The 18,683-nt window shown below is 41.4% G+C and overlaps 2 protein-coding genes across 2 annotated transcripts; one reads left to right on the top strand and one right to left on the bottom strand.

The window, feature by feature from the left end:
* The first annotated feature begins 221 nt into the window (after nucleotides 1–221).
* LOC129127187 (acyl-coenzyme A synthetase ACSM4, mitochondrial-like) lies at nucleotides 222–8,266 on the top strand. The gene is made up of 13 exons (XM_054643647.2): nucleotides 222–484; nucleotides 939–1,149; nucleotides 1,528–1,735; nucleotides 1,851–1,994; nucleotides 2,237–2,393; nucleotides 3,003–3,082; nucleotides 3,836–3,959; nucleotides 4,473–4,553; nucleotides 4,665–4,766; nucleotides 5,122–5,249; nucleotides 5,936–6,035; nucleotides 6,873–6,992; nucleotides 7,809–8,266. The coding sequence occupies exons 1-13, from the start codon at nucleotides 284–286 to the stop codon at nucleotides 7,893–7,895; spliced, it is 1,743 nt and encodes a 580-aa protein (XP_054499622.2). The 5' UTR covers nucleotides 222–283; the 3' UTR covers nucleotides 7,896–8,266.
* A 5,941-nt stretch (nucleotides 8,267–14,207) lies between these two features.
* Nucleotides 14,208–17,868, bottom strand: THUMPD1 (THUMP domain 1 NAT10 acetyltransferase adaptor). The gene is made up of 4 exons (XM_054643517.2): nucleotides 17,605–17,868; nucleotides 17,047–17,227; nucleotides 16,463–16,711; nucleotides 14,208–15,903 (listed from the first exon to the last, which is right to left on the bottom strand). Exons 1-4 carry the CDS (start codon nucleotides 17,818–17,820, stop codon nucleotides 15,563–15,565), a joined length of 987 nt encoding a protein of 328 aa, XP_054499492.2. The 5' UTR covers nucleotides 17,821–17,868; the 3' UTR covers nucleotides 14,208–15,562.
* Between the last annotated feature and the right edge of the window lie 815 nt (nucleotides 17,869–18,683).

Genomic DNA, 18,683 nt, shown 5'->3' with positions numbered 1-18,683 from the left:
AATATCTGATGTGTTTTACTATGGAGAGTTGTGGGCTATTCATTTAAAAACTAAAAATATGTGAAAGCAGGAACTTAACATTTAATTAGCATGTTCAAATCAGTCTGGCTCTGACTAGCCTAAGTGACTTTAATGAAGAACTGGATTACCTTTGGATAATCTCAATATTATTTCTCTTTTTTTGTTGGTTTGCTTTTTGTTTGTTTGTTGTTGCAGGATTCATAGCAAGAATTCTCCAATTTTCTTATATAGTGTACAGCATCTAGACACACAGTCTTCTGCCATGAAGCTGCTGTTGAAGTTACAGAATCTAAAACTCTTGTGGATTCTGAAACCTCCTAATAGGACTTTCCATGGGCACCCCAGGCTGCTTTCCTCTGATGTGCATTCCCAGTATGAGTCCATCAGACAGGGCAAACAGGAAATACCAAAGTATTTTAACTTTGCAAGTGATGTACTGGACAGATGGTCTGAGATTGAAAAGGTAGGTGATCTTCTGTTGTGCCAATGAGATACTTTTAATTTTAAATTTCTTTTGAAATAAGCTGGGATTTCTTCTTTATAAAAGCAATCAGTTGCCAAATGAAATTTGCATTGAAAATTATACAAAAGTTCATTGTTTCTTGCTTTATTTATTGTTATTTTGTAGGACCATTAATGCACAGTAAAAGGCTTAAACTGAAATAAGATCCAGACTAGGACTTGGATCTGGAGACAATTAGGCTGGTAAACATTTCAAGTTCAGAAAAAGAGAATCTATTGGGAATAACTGAGCTTGATGAATAGCAAATCTTGATCCTTTAAGGACAAGAAAAAAAAATAGCTTATATGCCAGCTATGTCAAATACTCAGATCTTCCATAATTTACAGATATCTGTGCATTATTTCATGGTCTTTCAGAAGAAAATCTTTTATGTTTAAATTCCTATGTTTCATAGGCTGGAAAGAGACCATCAAACCCTGCTTTCTGGTGGGTAAATGGCGAAGGAGAAGAAGTGAAGTGGAGCTTTGAGGAGCTGGGGTTCCTGTCTCAGAAAGTGGCCAATGTACTGACTAAAGAATGTGGACTGCAGAAGGGAGACAGGCTTATCCTGATCCTACCACGAATTCCAGAATGGTGGCTGGTCAAGGTGGCTTGTATGAGAGCAGGTCAGTGAGGTCAAATGATCATTGCAAATCTGTTGAGAGGATCAAGAATGGATATGGTTTATCAAGGAAAAATAGTGGAATAGTCCAGTGGGCGGACTGGCTGCCAGGCAGTCCTGAAGGGTTTGCACCAGCTCTTGCAGTGGGCAAGAAAATGCCAGAAGGCAGGGAAGAACCATGGAAGTCACCAGACAGATCCACATTTAATTGCTGACAGGAGAGCACAGGCATCTGCATTAATCTAATCTAACTGTTTGGCTGGGGAACACCAGGGCAAATGATATCAGAGATCAGTTTGGGAATATTTAATAGCTTGGATTCTTAGAAAATAGTCAGATACAGAAGAAATGCCAACACAAACTAACTTTATCTGTCTTCCAGGAATTGTCATAATCCCAGGAACATCCCAATTATCAGCTAAAGACATACTGTACCGACTCCAGGCATCAAAGGCTGCGTGCATCGTTACCACTGACAGACTGGCTCCTGCAGTGGACTCGGTGGCATCCCAGTGCCAGCTCCTGAAAACCAAGCTAATGGTGTCCAAAGGCAGCAGGGAGGGATGGCTGAACTTCACTGAGCTGTACCAGTAAGTATGACTGAGTGCCACTGCAGTCATGAGGACAGAGTAGACCTGTTCCCACAAGCACTCATTTACATTAACTGCAACCATTGAAGTTATAATTACATTCTCCTTTTTGCAGAAATCAATCTGCTGACCATTCCTGTGTCAAAACAAGGATTCAAGACCCAATAATGATCTTCTTTACCAGTGGAACTACAGGTTCTCCAAAGATGACTCTACATTCCCAGGGCAGTCTTGGTTTCAGACCCCTTTTAAGTGAAAGGTATGAAAGAGTTAAGTCTGGTTGAACATAAGACAATTGAAGCTGCATAGTAGAGCTATTGTAAAAAATTACTGAATAAGAAATACCAATGTACATCCCCAGCCTTTCTCCCTTTGAAATCAGAGTAAAAACTCCATCAAATTGCTAGGGACTAGGGTCACCCCACTGTCTCAATCTTCCAATTAATATCTTTTACCCTCTTTCTGGGTATATTTTATTATCGTTTTTTTTTCCTCTATCAGGTACTGGTTGGATTTGACTTCCTCTCAAATGATATGGAACACTGCAGACACAGGATGGATACTAACTTCAATAGCATCTTTTTTTGATCCTTGGGTTTTTGGGTCATGTATCTTTATACATAACCTACCGCAGACTGACTCAGAAGTTATCCTAAATGTAAGGGAAAAACTCATGGAAATGTATTCATCTGCAGAAAGCATGCCAAAACCAATTCTTGATAGCATCCATAGATTTCATGGGGGTTGTGTTTGAGATACTGTATTTGTTGTGTAAAGCCCTGTTTTCATTTTTATTGTATACAGAAGGGAACAAACATGAAATCCATTCATACATTTTGCTCATAGCCAGTGAGCACGTGAACAAAAATCATCCAAAAGCAGCAATAAATGACTGCCATTCACTTTAGTGACTGTGGAAATAGTATCAGAGGGTATTAATGCAGAGATGAAATGTTTCTGTGCTCACACCAGCCAAGATGAAAGTGAACACCTCCCTGTGATGTAGACAGAGGAGATACTCTGGCCATGCCCCAAGCTGTGCAGTCCTGTTGTCAGTAGATGTGTTACCGTGGGCTTTTTGTAATCAAATCTACAATCTCTGCATATTGCACCAACTGCAGGAGGGTTCCTCACCCAACAGAGAGTGTGGTGCTTTTACATAGGGGGCAAATGTACTTCTCCTTTCTGTGTCACCTGTTTACTGTACATTCCAAAGGCAGTTTTTTGGCTGAGCTTCACATGTCCTTCTTATTGTTTAACCCTCTAGACTCTCTGCAGATTCCCAATTGATGCCCTGGTCGGTGCTCCGACATTGTTCCGCATGCTGGTGCAAAATGATCTGTCCAAGTATGTAAAAAAATTATTTAGTAATGTTTAATTTACCCTAACTAAACTTACTCATCTCCTATATCTAACTGCTTGACCCAAAATAGGGTAATAATTTAGTTTAAAATATCCTTGACAAGAAATCCTTGACCATCATGCAAAATTTAAGTTTTGCTGAGGTTTTTGATCAGAGAAACTTGATGTTTTCCCTCAGAAATTTGAGACTTATGCTACTGCACTTGTGAAACTGTGTATGAAACTGAGAGTCTGTTAAATACTTTGTCATAATTTTTGTCTACCACATTGATTGTCCAGACTTTGGGAAGGACTTCATCCTAGAAAGTGCATGTCAGCATAACTGTGAGGGAATTATTTGTTGTGGCAGTTGTACCTCACCTCCTGTTCCAGTTCTCACTGCCTGTCATTGTTCCTTCCTTCCCTCTTGAACTTTCTCCCTTGGCCCGTTGCAGAGGGTCAGCAATCAGGGCCCTGGCTCAGCAGATCAGTATAGGTTTATTTATAATCCCAGCTGACTTCAGCAACAATTTTATTTTTCACATGTTTAACTCTGACTGCTGCTTATGGAGAGTGTTGAGCACAGAGCTATATCCTTGTTGTATTGGGAGCAGAAGGATCAGGGCCTCTCTGATTCCCCCACTTTGTGGCACTAACTCTCCCAGTAAACAGCTCTCCCATGGTGCTCACCCTTGCCTGCTCCTGGTCTCCCCCTCTAGATTTAAGTGTTGCCTTTCTTGTTTTTAACTCCCTGTGAAGATACAAATTCAAGAGCCTGAAGTACTGCATGAGTGGAGGGGAACCACTCAACCCAGAAGTCATGGAGCAGTGGAAGAGCTACACTGGGCTGGACATCCATGAAGTGTATGGCCAGACTGAAATGGTACTTCTGTAGGGACAGTGGCCTATTAAACCTCTGGAATTTCTTTTTGCTGTAAGGTTTGTTTTGTAAGAACACAGTGTGTTTCCTCCTTCACATTTCTGTGAATATTTCAGTAATTCCTTTCCCTGGTAACCTCTGAAAGAACTCCCTCTCATGGCTCTCCTCACAGAACCTGCCAGGAACATGAGGGTTTGGGAGGGAATGTGCTGTAATATTTCCACAAATGTCCTTAAGCTAATTCCAAGTAACAGTGTCAGTCAAGAGGGCAGAGTTTGAGTCTAAGGGAAGAAGACTGGGTAGCAGAGGACATGAATTTTTCACAGAGAATGGAACAGGATTATTTCAGGGAGTTTCATGATTTTGCTTATCCATACCATACAGCACTGACATATAGGATCCTATGAATCTTAATTCCTTACTTTAGAATTAGTCTAGAAACTACATTTAATGAATTAAGTGTGAATGTAGCAATTTTCTTTTGAAAAGCTTTGGTTTGATTTTGATTTTTTACAGGGAATAATCTGCTCTGTTTCTAAAGGAATGAAGATTAAACCTGGATCAATGGGGAAAGCAGCTCCCCTTTATGATGTTCAGGTTTGTTGACTGCTCTTTAGATTCTGTCATGGGGGATTTTTTGTTTGGTTGGATTTGTGTTTGGAGTTTGTTTTTCCATTGGACTAAAATAAGAACTGTTTTTCATTCTAGATCGTAGACAAAAATGCCAATATCCTGCCTCCAGGACAGCAGGGGGAAATTGCCATCAGAAGCAAACCTATAAGGCCACTTGGTTTTTTCTCTGAATATTTAGTAAGAACTTTATTTTATTCTTGCCACCACTACCAATCTCCCCAAAAGCTCTCCAATTGCATAGTGGTCCTAAAGGCTGGACATTTTTCACTATTTTATTATTTATTACCAGAGTAATTTGTTTATTTGAATTAGTGGGTGTTAGAAAAGGAAAGAAAATAATTTAGGATCAAGTTATTTTTTTCTTAAAGAATAGAAATTATTTTAAACGTATTTTATTGTATCTTATAGCAATATCAGTACATCCTTGACTGAAAAATTAAGTTCCAGTGCATTTGATGTTATTTGTGTTATAACATAATGTATAGCAAATGCTTGCTAAAAATCTAAACTACTGCTTGTAAACCACTTTAAGGATAACCCTAAGAAAACTGCAGAAAGTGAACGTGGGGATTTTTATGTCACTGGAGACAGAGGGACTATGGATGAAGAGGGATATTTCCAGTTTATTGGCAGAGACGATGACATCATCATTTCTTCAGGGTTAGTCTGCACACACCCATTCTAAACCTGCCATTGTATATCCTCACATGTTGTGTTGGATATTCTTACACGTGAGCTTCTGGCATCGTAATCCTGTGACTGGAATGTATTGACCTCTTGATTTTGGAATACTTGCTGTTATTATTAGCTTTTCACAGACCTGCAGTATCATCTCTGTGATGGATCCATTTCCCCTGCAACATCTCGTGTGTTTCAACAAAGAATGAAGACTTCAGTTGGCAAAGGAGGGATGTTTATCTAATTAATTTTTTTTACTAAAATTGAAGGAACCGCTGTTGGATTCCAAGAGCTTTTGAAACAATTTATTTTTGACATGTTGAAAGGAAAGACCTTGATATTGTATGATGTGATTCCATGATGTGGCACAGGCTGCTGCTGCAGACCCCAGCTACAGGGTGGGATGGAGCTCCAACCTAAGGGCCCCAAGGAGAGGGGACAGATGGAGAGGTATCCACAGCCCCAGCAGTCCTCTGCCACAAAGACCACTATGAAATGCTCCTACTTCTAACCCAGACAGCTGTCCCATTTTGCCTAAAACTTCTATAGCTGGTTATTGATTTGGTTTTGGATTTTTTTTCTCAACATGAAAATTTAAAAACTTTTGGTACTGTTTTTTCCAGACAAAAAGCAAGAGCCAAACCTCATTTTTCTTTTTCCTGACCTAGGTATCGCATTGGGCCATTTGAAGTAGAGAGTGCCTTGATAGAACACCCAGCTGTGGTAGAAACAGCTGTTGTCAGCAGCCCAGACCCCCTCAGAGGAGAGGTAAGGATGCTGAATGGAGGGGGAAAGCAATACATTTTTCCAAATATATAATGATATCAAGGAAGTTCTACTTTACTGAAAAACTTACGCTCTAAGGCAATAAAGCCATCTTAGAATCATGGAATTGTTTAGCTTGGAAAATACCTCTGAGATCATTGAGTCCAACCATGAACCCAGCACTGTCAGATCCACAAATACACCATGTCCCTGAGCACCACACCTACTTCCATCATGGATAATCCTAGTGGGGCTGACAAGCAAAATCCCTTCCCATTTACATGCCTTTGTTCTTCTGAGTTTCTTTTCTGTGGAGAAACAGAAAAGTCTTCTCTGTGGAGAACACTACTGTGATGTTTACTTTGCCTTTGTTCTTAAGCATTTGTCTATACACTTAAATTGTGATTTATGACTCTTGATGTAGCCAAAGTTCTACTGCACTTGCCTGAGAATTAGACATGGGCTGCAGGTGTGGTAAATGCACAATCCTGTGCTAGGATAACAGTGCTTACTGTCCTCAGGGTGAACTTCAGAGAGAAACAAAATGTCCCTTAGCTTCAGAGAGAACTCCACAGAGACACATTTTATTGCCCCTTCCTCTTGGCTGCTGCTGAGAAGGGAAAAGGGTCTTATTTGTAATGAGGGCACAAAAGCTGTCCTTTAGACTTTCCCTTCTGCACATACACATGCAGAAGCTGGGCACAATCATTTCTTATCCTGTGCTGGTTTCTCTGTTCCTTGTGACTGTTGTGACTCTGAGCAGTGCTGCTCTCTGGTAACTGCACATCAGCCCTTAAATAAAGATGGTGTCAGATATCTCTTGTTAATTTTACCTTACAGGTTGTGAAAGCCTTTGTGGTTCTGTCCCCAACCTTTTCATCCACTGACCTGACAAGCTTAACTCGTGACTTGCAGGACCATGTTAAGAAAACTACTGCTCCATATAAATACCCTAGAAAGGTAAATATTTCTGAGGGGAAACTTTAAAACAGGGCATCCTTCCCTAAATCTCAGGAGAATTACCATTTAGATTTTCATTATTCACTTGAAAGAGACAGCAATAAAGATTCATTTCACTGGCTCCAGAAGACCTTTCCTAAATAACATTAGTTTAGACTGTTTTTCATGAATTTGTGAAAAGTACTTATTCAAACTTCTCAAAAGTTTCTAGGTTTTGTATATCCCAGTCAGATCTCCATGTTCTAAGTCAGACTCACAATCATAATTCTCCATTTTGTGTTTAACCTTCAAACAAGCACTTCCCATGCCTTTAAGGTAGCATATGACTGAATCTAAACAAGTTTTTATCCACTGATCATTACAAGTAATAAACTGACACAAGCCCAAGAGGATACACTTGGTGTTTCTTAGTAATCCCAGCACCACAGGAAAAGATCTACTTCAATGCCTTAGATAAATTGAGCAGAACTCACAGAACTAAGAACCATTAAAGACCCTGGGGCTTGAGCATCCTTTCTTTCTTCTTTTTGTCATTCATCTCTGACCTCTGATATCATTCAGGCATTTGCCCTTCTGCTATGAGTTACTGTACTCAGTTTGGCCAGCTGAGAGGCAGCTGTACAGATGTTTGGCCATCTAAGCAGCCACAGAGATGGTTTCACAAGTGGCACAATGTGCTTTTTGGTTTGGCTTGGATTTGAGGCAGGCAGCTCTTACTGATGGGAGCCCTCTCAGTTTTCCACATATGCTTGGAGAGTCTTGGAAAACCAGCTCTGTAGAACATGCTGCATTGCCTTCTCTCTTTATTTTATCTAGGTGGAATTTGTCAAAGAGCTGCCAAAGACAGTCACTGGGAAGATCAAGAGGAATGAATTAAGAGATAAAGAGTGGGGACGGATATAGCATTGTTTGGAATTCAACAGAACTTCTTCCATTCCATTAGCACTATATACATTTCACTGCTATAGCTGCCATCATTCTGATCTCTTTTTGTTAAGTGCCTGAGCACAAAAAACTACAGGTAAAATCAAGATGTGATATTTGTGCCTGCTTGCAGAGTTTCCAATGTCAGTACCTGACTGAATTGTATTATTCTGGGTGAAAAATAAAATTTTCAATAGACAACTTCAATAGCCTTTCCCTTTGAGACTTCCTCACCATCCCTCTTGCAGCCCAGCTTCTATTTGGTGTTATTCTTGAGAGACAATAAAAAATATAATGCCCACATTTGAAAAGATATTTTACATCAAATATATTTTGATTCACTATTTCCTGAGAGTTTACCCTGACATCCAAAGCTTATGGAAAGGACATGATGGCTGGTATCGTCACTATATGGGTTACAAAAATGCAACATTATGAAGAGGTTGGAAAAGAACATCTTTTCTGGTACCACTGGATAGTGGACATAAAAGTCCTAAAAATGCATTGTTACAGATGGGGGATTAGCAGCTTTATTGGATAGGTTCAAAATCCACATTTTTGGTGGTAGGATGAGAACCATGTGTAGGTATCTTTTCTTTTGGAAGTGTCTTGTCTCTTCCAAGCACTAGCCAGGAGTGAACTTCTCAATGCAAGGCTGGAAGTATTCTGAAACAGATATGAACATAAGATCCCATCTTTTGTTTTAAAAACCCCCCTGAGGTAAATGAAATTGGAATTGAGATTATGTTCAGTATGTGAGAATTAATAGATGATGCTGTTATGCATAATGAGAAATTAGTTAGTTGTAGAAATTCACAGTATGTGCTTAAATGTTGCACATGTACCTATGTACAGTATATATAAATATATGGGTTTTGTATGCATTTGGTGCATAAAACTGCTATGCTGGCATTAGTAAGAAAGTTAATATTTAGTTTTATGTCTTGAAATGCTTAATGCATTTCCAGAATGGGTTTGGAACTTGGTCCTTCGGATTTTCTGCATTGTGATTTTTGTGACTTTGCATGAGTTAATTTAGCCAGTCTATTGAGCAGGAGCATTTTATAAGTGATCTACAACTTCACCTCCTTTCCCACAATACCAAAACTTGGAATTAAGCTTTAATGAGAAACAGAACAGCCTTTAGATAAGTTTAATTATTTAAAAGGATTTCAGATTGTTGCTATAAATCCAACTTTTCTGCTAATACTTGATCTAGGTCTAAACAGTCATCCTGTAAGAATAAAAAATGAACACAAGTTATAAATGAAATGTACATAAGCTTATCTGTTTGAAAAGGGTTTGTTATTGAAAAGATCAGTAAGAGAAAATGTAATTTGCCAAGTTTGACCATCACACTCAAGTGTTAGATTTAAGATTCAGAACTCACCATCACTGTCTGAGCTTCCATCAGCTGTGGCAGAGCAACAGAGCTCAGCAGCTGCTAATTTGTTAATGGGTTCCTTGACAGTCCTTAAAATCCAAAATAAAGTTATCCTCAAACACAACCTCACAGGCTTCTAGTGAGTGTAGAAAATTAAATCCCCCATGGGAGCAAGTAATTTGTTTAATGTGATTCTACCAGCAGAAAAGTGAACAAAATAAGCTTGTGCTCTAACATGGCTGTAGCAGGGTTTTAAACTTCCCTTCCCTTTACCTGAATTACAGCTTTGTTCTGAGAGATTAATTTTTCTCTCCTTCAGTCAGTCAGAACAGAAGAAAAACACGTTGGATATTTTAAATGTAATGTTGTATTTTAAATGTAATCAATTTTTGGACAGAATAACAGGAAATTGGATTAGATCTTTAACTGCAATCGAAAAAACGTTGAAAAATATGATCTGCTCACAATTTCAGCATCTGATTCTTTTTAAGGGCATTCAGATTTCAAATGTGAGTACTTTTTGGAAAAGTAATCCACTTTGAAGTGATCAGATATTAAAAGTAATACATTTGTTCCATGTAAGTAATAAATTTTTAAATATAATCTAACTACGAACTTTGAAAGTAATTGATTATAAAGCAATTTTAAAAGTATAATCCTGCAACATGTTTCTAGGTTTTTGGTATTGGTCTGTGCTGGGCTTTAAACAGACCTGGCTAGACTTTTCCCTGAGCCCTGGTAGTGGCACAAATTGTTCATTCCAGCAGGGAAGGGCTTGTTCAGGTTTCTTCTCTGCTGCAGCATAGCCTGCTCAGACAGAGCAGGCACATTGGCTCAGACAGACTTTCCAACATGTTCTTGCAGTTCTGCAATGATAACCTCAACCTCACCAGGAAAAAAGGAAGAAACCCACTGGTGAATCAAAGCATTTCTGTTGGATGTGTGGGCAGGAGCCTTTGCTCAGTCACACTGCCCAGGTGTTCAAGCAAACACACAGAACCCCTCAGTGGTGCCAAGGCTGTGCTCAGTTTCAGGGGGGTGTGTTTGTCCTGCACTACTGACTTGAGGAATTACTGAGTCAACCAATTGATATTCCTTGTTTCTCTAAACCAGAACTTACTCTTTTTGTTGGGCACTGGGAGTGATGTGCTGTCTGCCAGCTAAATCCTAAAAAGAGCCTGAAACTTTTAAATTTGCAGGCTTGCCACAGAAAAGGAGAACAGTTTGTAATGAAACTGCTAACTCATATTGTTTTTTCTCTGTGCAGACAAGTTGGGGTTTGTTCAATAACTATCAAAGATGATCTCTGGGAACATTCAGAGGAAGAAACTGAGAAACACAGCGTGGTACTCTTTGCTGCTGAGCTCCTCACCAGAACATGCTCATCCTGGACTTTAGTGTATTCCATTTTGTGTATTCCATCCTGATTCCTGTCAGTGTTAAGACAACAGCCTTCTGAATAAGGGTGGAAGATACACATTGCTGTTCTGCTGCTTTGAAACATTTCTAAAGCAATATATTCTCTATAACTTTAAATGTACATGGGAGAAAAGGTTTTTGAAAATAGTGATAGAAGGAAAAATGGACTAGTCCTTATTTTTTGTATCTGCAGTGCTTTTACTGAGAGCCACAATATATGTAACTCTGTGCCAAATATTATTTTGTGAGAATGTTTTTTAATATTGTTGGTGATCAGACTTCCAGGTCTAGCCAGTACTGGGTTGCATAGAGTTTCAGGATTAAATATAATCAAGGATTTCCTGGGCTGAGGTATCAGTTCAGACTGTGAGATATTTCCATAACATAATATTTCCATATTTCAAGCTGTTCCAAGGTTATGGGAAGAGCAGAGGTTTAGATCATCCCTGCTAGGTCACATCTCACATTTCTTGTTACCTCTCTGTAGCCCTTGCACTTCACACCATGCTGCTACAGCACTTGATTCAGAAGATATAAGCAGTAGCTGAACTCTATGGTAAAGGCTGTATTGAGCATAAAAACACCTGTGAACCAGAAAAAAAAACAGAAAAAGAAGAAGCACAGTGTTACTTATCTCAGATGTTCCTGGTTCTGCTGCAAACCCACTATGAATATCCATAAACATATCTGCTGGTAGCAGGAGCAAAACTGTAAAACTGTTCATGTGACCTTTCAGGACAACTAATTGTCATCAACTGGCTGATAAACAGAAGTCCCAGGCTTGTGCCAGGAGGGTTCTGCACGTGGATCTTGCCTCCTTCACACCCTCAAGCTCTGACATGGATATTTCTTTGCTTTCCAGCTACCAAACTCATTATTGTCTGAGGTCAAAAATAGAAAACAAATGCACAAAATGCTGTGTCCATGACATTAATCTTAATGGATCTGAGCTTGCACTACTGAAACCAGAGGATAGTTGAGACTTTATTTCTTTAGGAGCAGAAACAGAAAGGGAGATGAAATTAAATGGAGCTCAAATGTCAGTGGTGGCAGCTGAGCATGGCTTGTATTCAAACAGGTGAATTGTGTAATTCCTAGTGGTCTGTAGATTGTTTATTACCTTCTATGCCAGAAGTTAATCCATTTAACAATTATATTTCTGATTTGACTTCCTTGCTTGAACATCTGACAATCAAAGGGGGGACTGGGGTAGTCACTAACAACTGATGTAATTACCTTCATCATTTTTCTTTCACTTTCTGTGGCTTGGGTTAAATCAGTTTAACCGTGACAGACTCAAAGCTGCCAGTGTTTTCTGCCTCAAAGTTTTGCATTCTGTGCCTGCAGCAAAGGAGCTATCCTGTACTTCAAGTCTGCACATCTCTATTCAAGCTCAGATGTGTGAGACTTGTTTTACCACCTTCTCATTTCTGGATTGAATGGTGCTGGTAGCCAACAACAAATCAGGAAAAGCTGTGATCAGGACTGAAAGGGAAAAACACCTAATACATTTCCAATTTTATTGCACTTTCAGGTGTTATCATCATCCCAGGGACAACACAACTGACAGCACCTGCCATCTGCCATCGATGGCTGGCTTGAAGGCCAGGTGTGTTATTGTAATCCAGGCTCCTGCTCCTGGGGTGGACTCAGGTGCATCCAGTGCCAGTCTCTGAAAACAAAGCTGATTGTGTCTCAGCAGGGCTGAGTGCTGAACTTCAGCCATTTGCTCAAGTAAGTGCCTTCTACCTAAACCCTGTTAGAGTTATCTCCAGTGGAAATGTCCTCATGTTTGAACACTTGTATCTTATTAATGAATGAGATACCTCTAAGGGGGTGGGAGAAGAGGCAACTCAGTCCCTTTTTTATATACAGAAGCAATATTAAGGAATAGGCAAACTGCTAATTATAAAGTAAGTAGCCTTATGATGTCTAGATTTGTTATGTAAGACCATAAAACACAGAAAAGCAGGCAGGAATGACTTCTATTGACAGCTGTGGTATATTTACTCTCTAAAAGACAAATATTCTATACAAATTATTCCATATTCCTAAAACCTGATGATAATAAGGCTACTGTGAATGGCTTTTCACCATGAAAGGCTAAAAAGGGAACTGTAAAATGAACTTAATGCCCTTAGGAATCCTCTAGACAGATCACTGGCAGTCTGCCTGGCAGGATAACTGCCCTGAGCTCCCTGCTGCCCGTGTCCTTGGCTGCCTCAGCTGAGTGCTCTGGGGCTCTGCAGTGGAGCTCCTGGGCAGCAGGAGCCACCAGCCAGCCCCAGGACACAGCTGGGCTGGGGAGGCACTGCCCACACACAGCCTTGCAGGAGTGAGCAGGGCTTGCATGCCAGGCCAACTAACAGCAGTCCTGGCAGAGCCTTTTTCATCCATTTTTGTACCTGCACACCACAGTTTGATCCAAGAGCCGTCTTAAATGTAAGAACACCATGCCCACAATGAACAGTTACTCATATTTCATGTTGTTTTCCAGGCAGGTCACAAAACTAAGCCTCTTAGGTTTACAGGATTAGCTGTTTTAAGATGGCATAACCACAGGGTGATTGCTCTTTGAATAGGAATATAATACAGGAAGGATTTTGCAGCATGATTCTTTTGGGCACAGGATATTACCAGCTGCTTCCAATCAGTAGGAGTTACTGATGTTACTTAAAGCTCTCCCCTACTATATTTCACTACTGAAATGATAAATGAACTGAATTACAATTAAATTCTTATTTTAATTTCACAGTTTTGACCCTCAAGAAAGGCAAATCAGTACTGGAAAACACTGAGGCTGTGAGATTGGCTTGTTCTTAAATTATCTTCAAGTTTCTCAAGCCAATCTGAGTTTCAATCTAGCACAAGAGGAAGAGTAAATCTCAGGGCCAGGGTTTCATACCATCCTTGAGTTTCAAGTCAGCATCAGGACAAATTTAGTACACCACATTCCACCATCAATGTATTACCTCTTCAGCTGATGTTTGGGCAGGTAGCATCTTTCCTCAGCACTGGCAGTGACAGCAATTATTTGGTTTATTGTGTAAGGGAGATCATAATAATGTTTTATGGCTTGTCCATGAAGGTTTGAATTTGAAATACTGAAGCACCATTTGAGCATGGGGGAACCACGGAGCGCAAAAGTGATGGCACAGCAGAAAAGGCAGGGAATTAATGTCTAAAATGTTCAGTAAGAGTCAACTGTGAAAAATCAGAAGTAAACTCTAAGTCCTGTAGGCAGACAGGTCAGTGAGAGAGAGGAGGAAAGAAAACAAAAACTCCCAGTAATTACCCTGAGTTTTGTCCTTAGAAGTTAAGCAGGCTGTCATGAATCATGATGACCAACATCAGCCACCAACACACATTCACAGTTGGCTTTTGTGTCTGGTCTCAGATGGTTCTTTCCTTTGTATGACTCAAGACACTGATGGTTTTAATCCACACACAAAAACTCTTCAAAAATTTAAGGAAAACACCACAGGACATAAGAAAGCAGAGTTTTAATAAATGGGCTGCAATGGAGACAGGACTAGGGAAATAAAAGTCCTCTTCATTTTCCAACTTCTGAAACAATTTTGACAGAAGAAGAAAATATAAATTATGAAAGTCTTGAACATGTCCTTTTCATTAAACCAAGAGAAGTAACAAATTGTGTTCTTCAAGATAAGTATTTTCCCATTAGCAACACACAGGCTTTTATGCTAGAAATGAAATACTAAAGCTAGAAAGTTCTACAGGAGGCATACTCAAAACCCTGTTGGAAAGCAAGTTATAGCTGCACTGGTTTTGGGTGGTTTTTAGGGGTCACAGGGACAGTCCACTGCAACAATAAGACAACAGAAAGACTCACTAGCATTACCCTCAATCTGAAACAAAATTGATACAAAAAGTTAAAACTGTACCAAAAATTAAAATTTAATTCCCCTTATCTAGTATGGTATAATGGAGAGCTTCTTTCATAAGAAGCTTCCAATCAGTATTTAAATTCAAACTTTTGAGACTTAAGAAAAAAAAATAAAACAAGAAACACTTTATAAAATCCCTCAAGGATTGAGTCTTTGGAAAGAGCAGCAAAAGGCTATCTGCAGGAAATTACTCAAAAGGATTCCATTCAGTGATTACAGCATTTACTATAAACCAGTAAGTGCTGCATACACAGCTAATGTAAACACACATGTAGTTTTTGATAAAACCATCTGCAATGCCTGCACTGTACTTCTATTGTTCTAAAACAGTCCAATCTAAATCATCTCATAATATTCAAGTATTTATATATGTAACAGTTCTTTCCATTCAAGTCAAGACAGCATATCTGTGTATATATATAAATATAAATCCCTCCATCAAATTATTAGATTTACCTCATTCTGTTGTTCACACAGAAAATGTTACCAAGTTCTGCAGCTGTCAGCTCACTTCCTTCCCAAAATCCTCTGCAACCAACTCTTTTCCAGATCTCTCTCTGACAATAATTGCTCAGAGCAGCCTCTGTGCTGCTTTTTGGCTTCTGTAGCCTCCAGATATAACAAAGGAGAGTCCATGCATGTCAGGGTGGCCACATCTACAAGTACATGCACAGACCTCTGCTTTGTGTGCCAGGTACAGGAAATGCAGAACAAAGCTGCAGGAGCACAGCAAGCTTCATCAGAAGGGTGATGCACTCTTGAGCACCCTTACATCTGCTGAAATGTCAGTTCCACCTGCAACGAGCATTAAAATTCTTACACTTGTGGATTTTAAAACCAGGACTTCAAAACAAAACCCCTCTCTTCATTCCAAAACCCTTTCAGGACTCATGGGCAACTTTTTTTTATATGTTTGGATTACATTTACCTTTCCCTTATATCACATTTTCTACTATCAGAGCAGCATTCCCCTTGGGCTCAGATTCTATTTCACTTTGATTCTTGTTTTCTTCTTTTACTTCTTTAGAGCTCTTCTTTTGCTCCTCAGTTTCTGCTTTAGCTACCTCTGAATTCTGTTCTTCTGTCACACTTGATGGGTTTTGTTGTGCATCTTCTTTGTTGCTCTTCACCACCTCCTGCAGATTGTATTTCCTGAACAGAACATAGTCCCTCACCACACTTAAGCAACAGACGGTTTTTATTATTTCCACCACAATTGTGTATTGTGGATTATTAAGATCAACCTTGTTTTCTGGATTGAGGCTGCCCACAATTCCTGTAAAAGAAGATGCAATTTAAAAGATGCTGGGAAAACAGTTTAAGAGCATAAGCAAGTCTTGTTTCTCAGTAATTGCAGTGAGAAAATTTTTCAGTTTCTTCAGTCCTACTGGTGGTACATTCTGAGAGTCCTGCTCTGTTCCAACCATTAAGCAATTACAAAACTAATTTGCTATAACTGAGGGGGATCTTGCCTCCTCTCTCTACATTTTTATCCATTCAATAAAACACTTGAGCAAGGTGGAGCTATTATATGAGTCAAATACTGAACCAAAATAGTAATATTATTATTTCAATACAGCATCCAGAGAGAAAACCAAATGGCATTTCAAAGCACATATAACTGATGCTGCAAATTAGAATCAACATTGTTCTCTCTTCTGTTTATAGTCTCTTAAGACATCAACACCAACAAGGAATACTGATGTCAAGCTTTTTTTTAAGTGTTAGAGGAGCTTTTAGAATTCAACAAAAAATGTGTATGTCCATTATGACCTCTTTTAATAGTCTGACCCATGTTGTGCATGCAATCTTGTTCTGTCTGAAAACATACATACCTGCCAGTTCCTTAATTACTTCTTCCCTACTCATATGGCTGTTATTACGAGCTTTGTAAACAATCTGAAAAGTACCCTTGTTAGGGGCTTTAAACCAAGGCTCAAAGAACGTTTCTGTGTATTTTTTCATATCTTCCATAAAAGCTTTGCAAGTTCCAGAAATGGGCAGCATGCGCAGAATGACTCTTGTTTTCTTCTTTTTAGTGGTGTGCATATCCTTTAGTATATGGTGCACCAGGTTCTCAGGTTCTACAAGAAAAACAATTGGGTATGAGCAACAAATAGAAGGCATTATCTCTCCTCTTCCCCTTCTATATAATAAGCTAAGAACTTGGCTGCACTGCTGTCAGCCCCAAATCCTTTTATGTAAACAGCTGTTTTACTATATCAAAACTAAATCATTGTTTGTCAAGATTGTTTGTCAAAGCAGTTTCCTCTACGTTTAGCTGCTTCACTCATAACAAAATTCAGTGGCACGGCCAAAGGGAAGGGTATTTGTTTGATGTACACGTGTTACTTGGAAGCCACACTCTGTGGCCTTTTACTAACAGTTTGAGAGCATTACTCAGCATCAGAAGTCCCACCTATGCCCTGGGTTCTGATGAAGACCACGTTGTTGGCACCGCTCTCCACCGACTGGAACCGCCGCAGCTTCTGCTCCGTCGAGGCACGGATCTGGCCAACCTCCTTCTTCACAGCAGCCTCGACATCATCCTCATCCTCCTCCCTGTCGCTTCCAGACAGCCTCTCCTCGTGATCTGAAAACTTCACACAGGCACCATTTGTTGGTGAGCACCGAGCAGCAGTGCCCAGCTCACAGCCCGCAATGGGCCCGCCGCACAGGGCACGGCCCGGGCCGCAGCGGGGCTGCGAGGGGGCTCGCCCAGAACCTGGGGCATTCGGGGGCGTGGTGCACACACGCGGCTCCTTCTATACACGCGGCTCCTTCCACACACACACACGCGGCCACTTCCACGCACACGCGGCTCCTTCTATACACGCGGCTCCTTCCCCACACACACGCGGCTCCTTCCCCACACACACGCGGCTCCCTCCCCACACACAGCGGGAGCTGATGCCTCGGGGCGCCGCTCCCCGCCCCGCCAGCTCGCCCCGAGCGCCGCCGGCCGGGCCGCACGCACCTGCTCGGGCCCGTAGAGCAGGTCCCCGTACTCGCCCAGCAGGCTGTAGGCCTCCCCCACGCACTTGCGCTCGTTCATGTTGCAGGTGATGAGGATGCCGCGCATGCCGGCCTCCAGCTGCCGCCCGGAGCCGCGGGGCCGCTTGGCCCGGCCGGCCCCCGCCGCGAAGTGCCCCTTGGGCCGCCGCTTCCGCGCCGCCGGCTCGGCCGCGGCCATCGGGCAGCTCCGCCAGCACCGCCGCGATGGCGTCAGCGCCGCGCCCGCCCCGCGCCCGCCCGCCCGGCACAGCGCCGCGCCTGGAGCGGCGGCCGCGGGCCCCGGCGAGCGAACCTCGGCACTGAACCGCCGGTGAGACTTGCCGGGAGAGACTTGCCAGGACCGACCTGCCGGGAGCGAGCCTCCGGAGCGCGGGTGGCGGAGCCAGGGTGGCGAGCACTCTAGTGGCGCGTTCAGCCGCGGCCAAATTCGTAGCCCTTGATGCCTTCGCTTCCCCCGAGCTCCGGTTCCAGAGTTTAAACCTGTGTTAGTAATTCCGGAGCCGAGGGGAGCGAGCAGCCCTCGGTCCGGCTCTGCAACGCCGCGTCCGACAGCGACCCGTGCGCTCCACGGACGGAGATGCTTCGGCCGCTTCCCTGCCTGTCTGAGTCCCGAAGGTGTCACGGCGTAGAGGGACCAGCTAAACCAGAAACTTTGAACAGGTAAATGGAGGCTTGGAAAAACAGTGAACATGTGCTAACAGAACAGTCGTGGCCCGTAGCGTAGTTCCTAAAGGAAGGCGTCTGTGTGCATCCCGGTCTGTAAGAGCCGCCTTTCCCTGCTGTAACTTTCAAGCTTCTTGGACAATTAAGGGGTAAGAATTGTTACAGGTTCTGATTTGTGGAAAAAACTGACCAAGGCAGTTGATCCAAATTCAATATAAGAAAACCACCACTGGAAGCAAACTGGACTAGAAGTGGAGAAAAAATTAAAGTACTTTCTGCTTTTTTGCAGGATTTTTTACAAAGAAAGACATTGCAGATTTACACAGTAATGTAAAGTAAGACATTACACTATATCCTTAGTTTAGGTTTGAATACCTT

This window comes from Agelaius phoeniceus, chromosome 16, assembly GCF_051311805.1.
Source record: "Agelaius phoeniceus isolate bAgePho1 chromosome 16, bAgePho1.hap1, whole genome shotgun sequence".
NCBI lineage: Eukaryota > Metazoa > Chordata > Aves > Passeriformes > Icteridae > Agelaius > Agelaius phoeniceus.
This window is presented reverse-complemented; position numbering and strand designations above follow the sequence as displayed.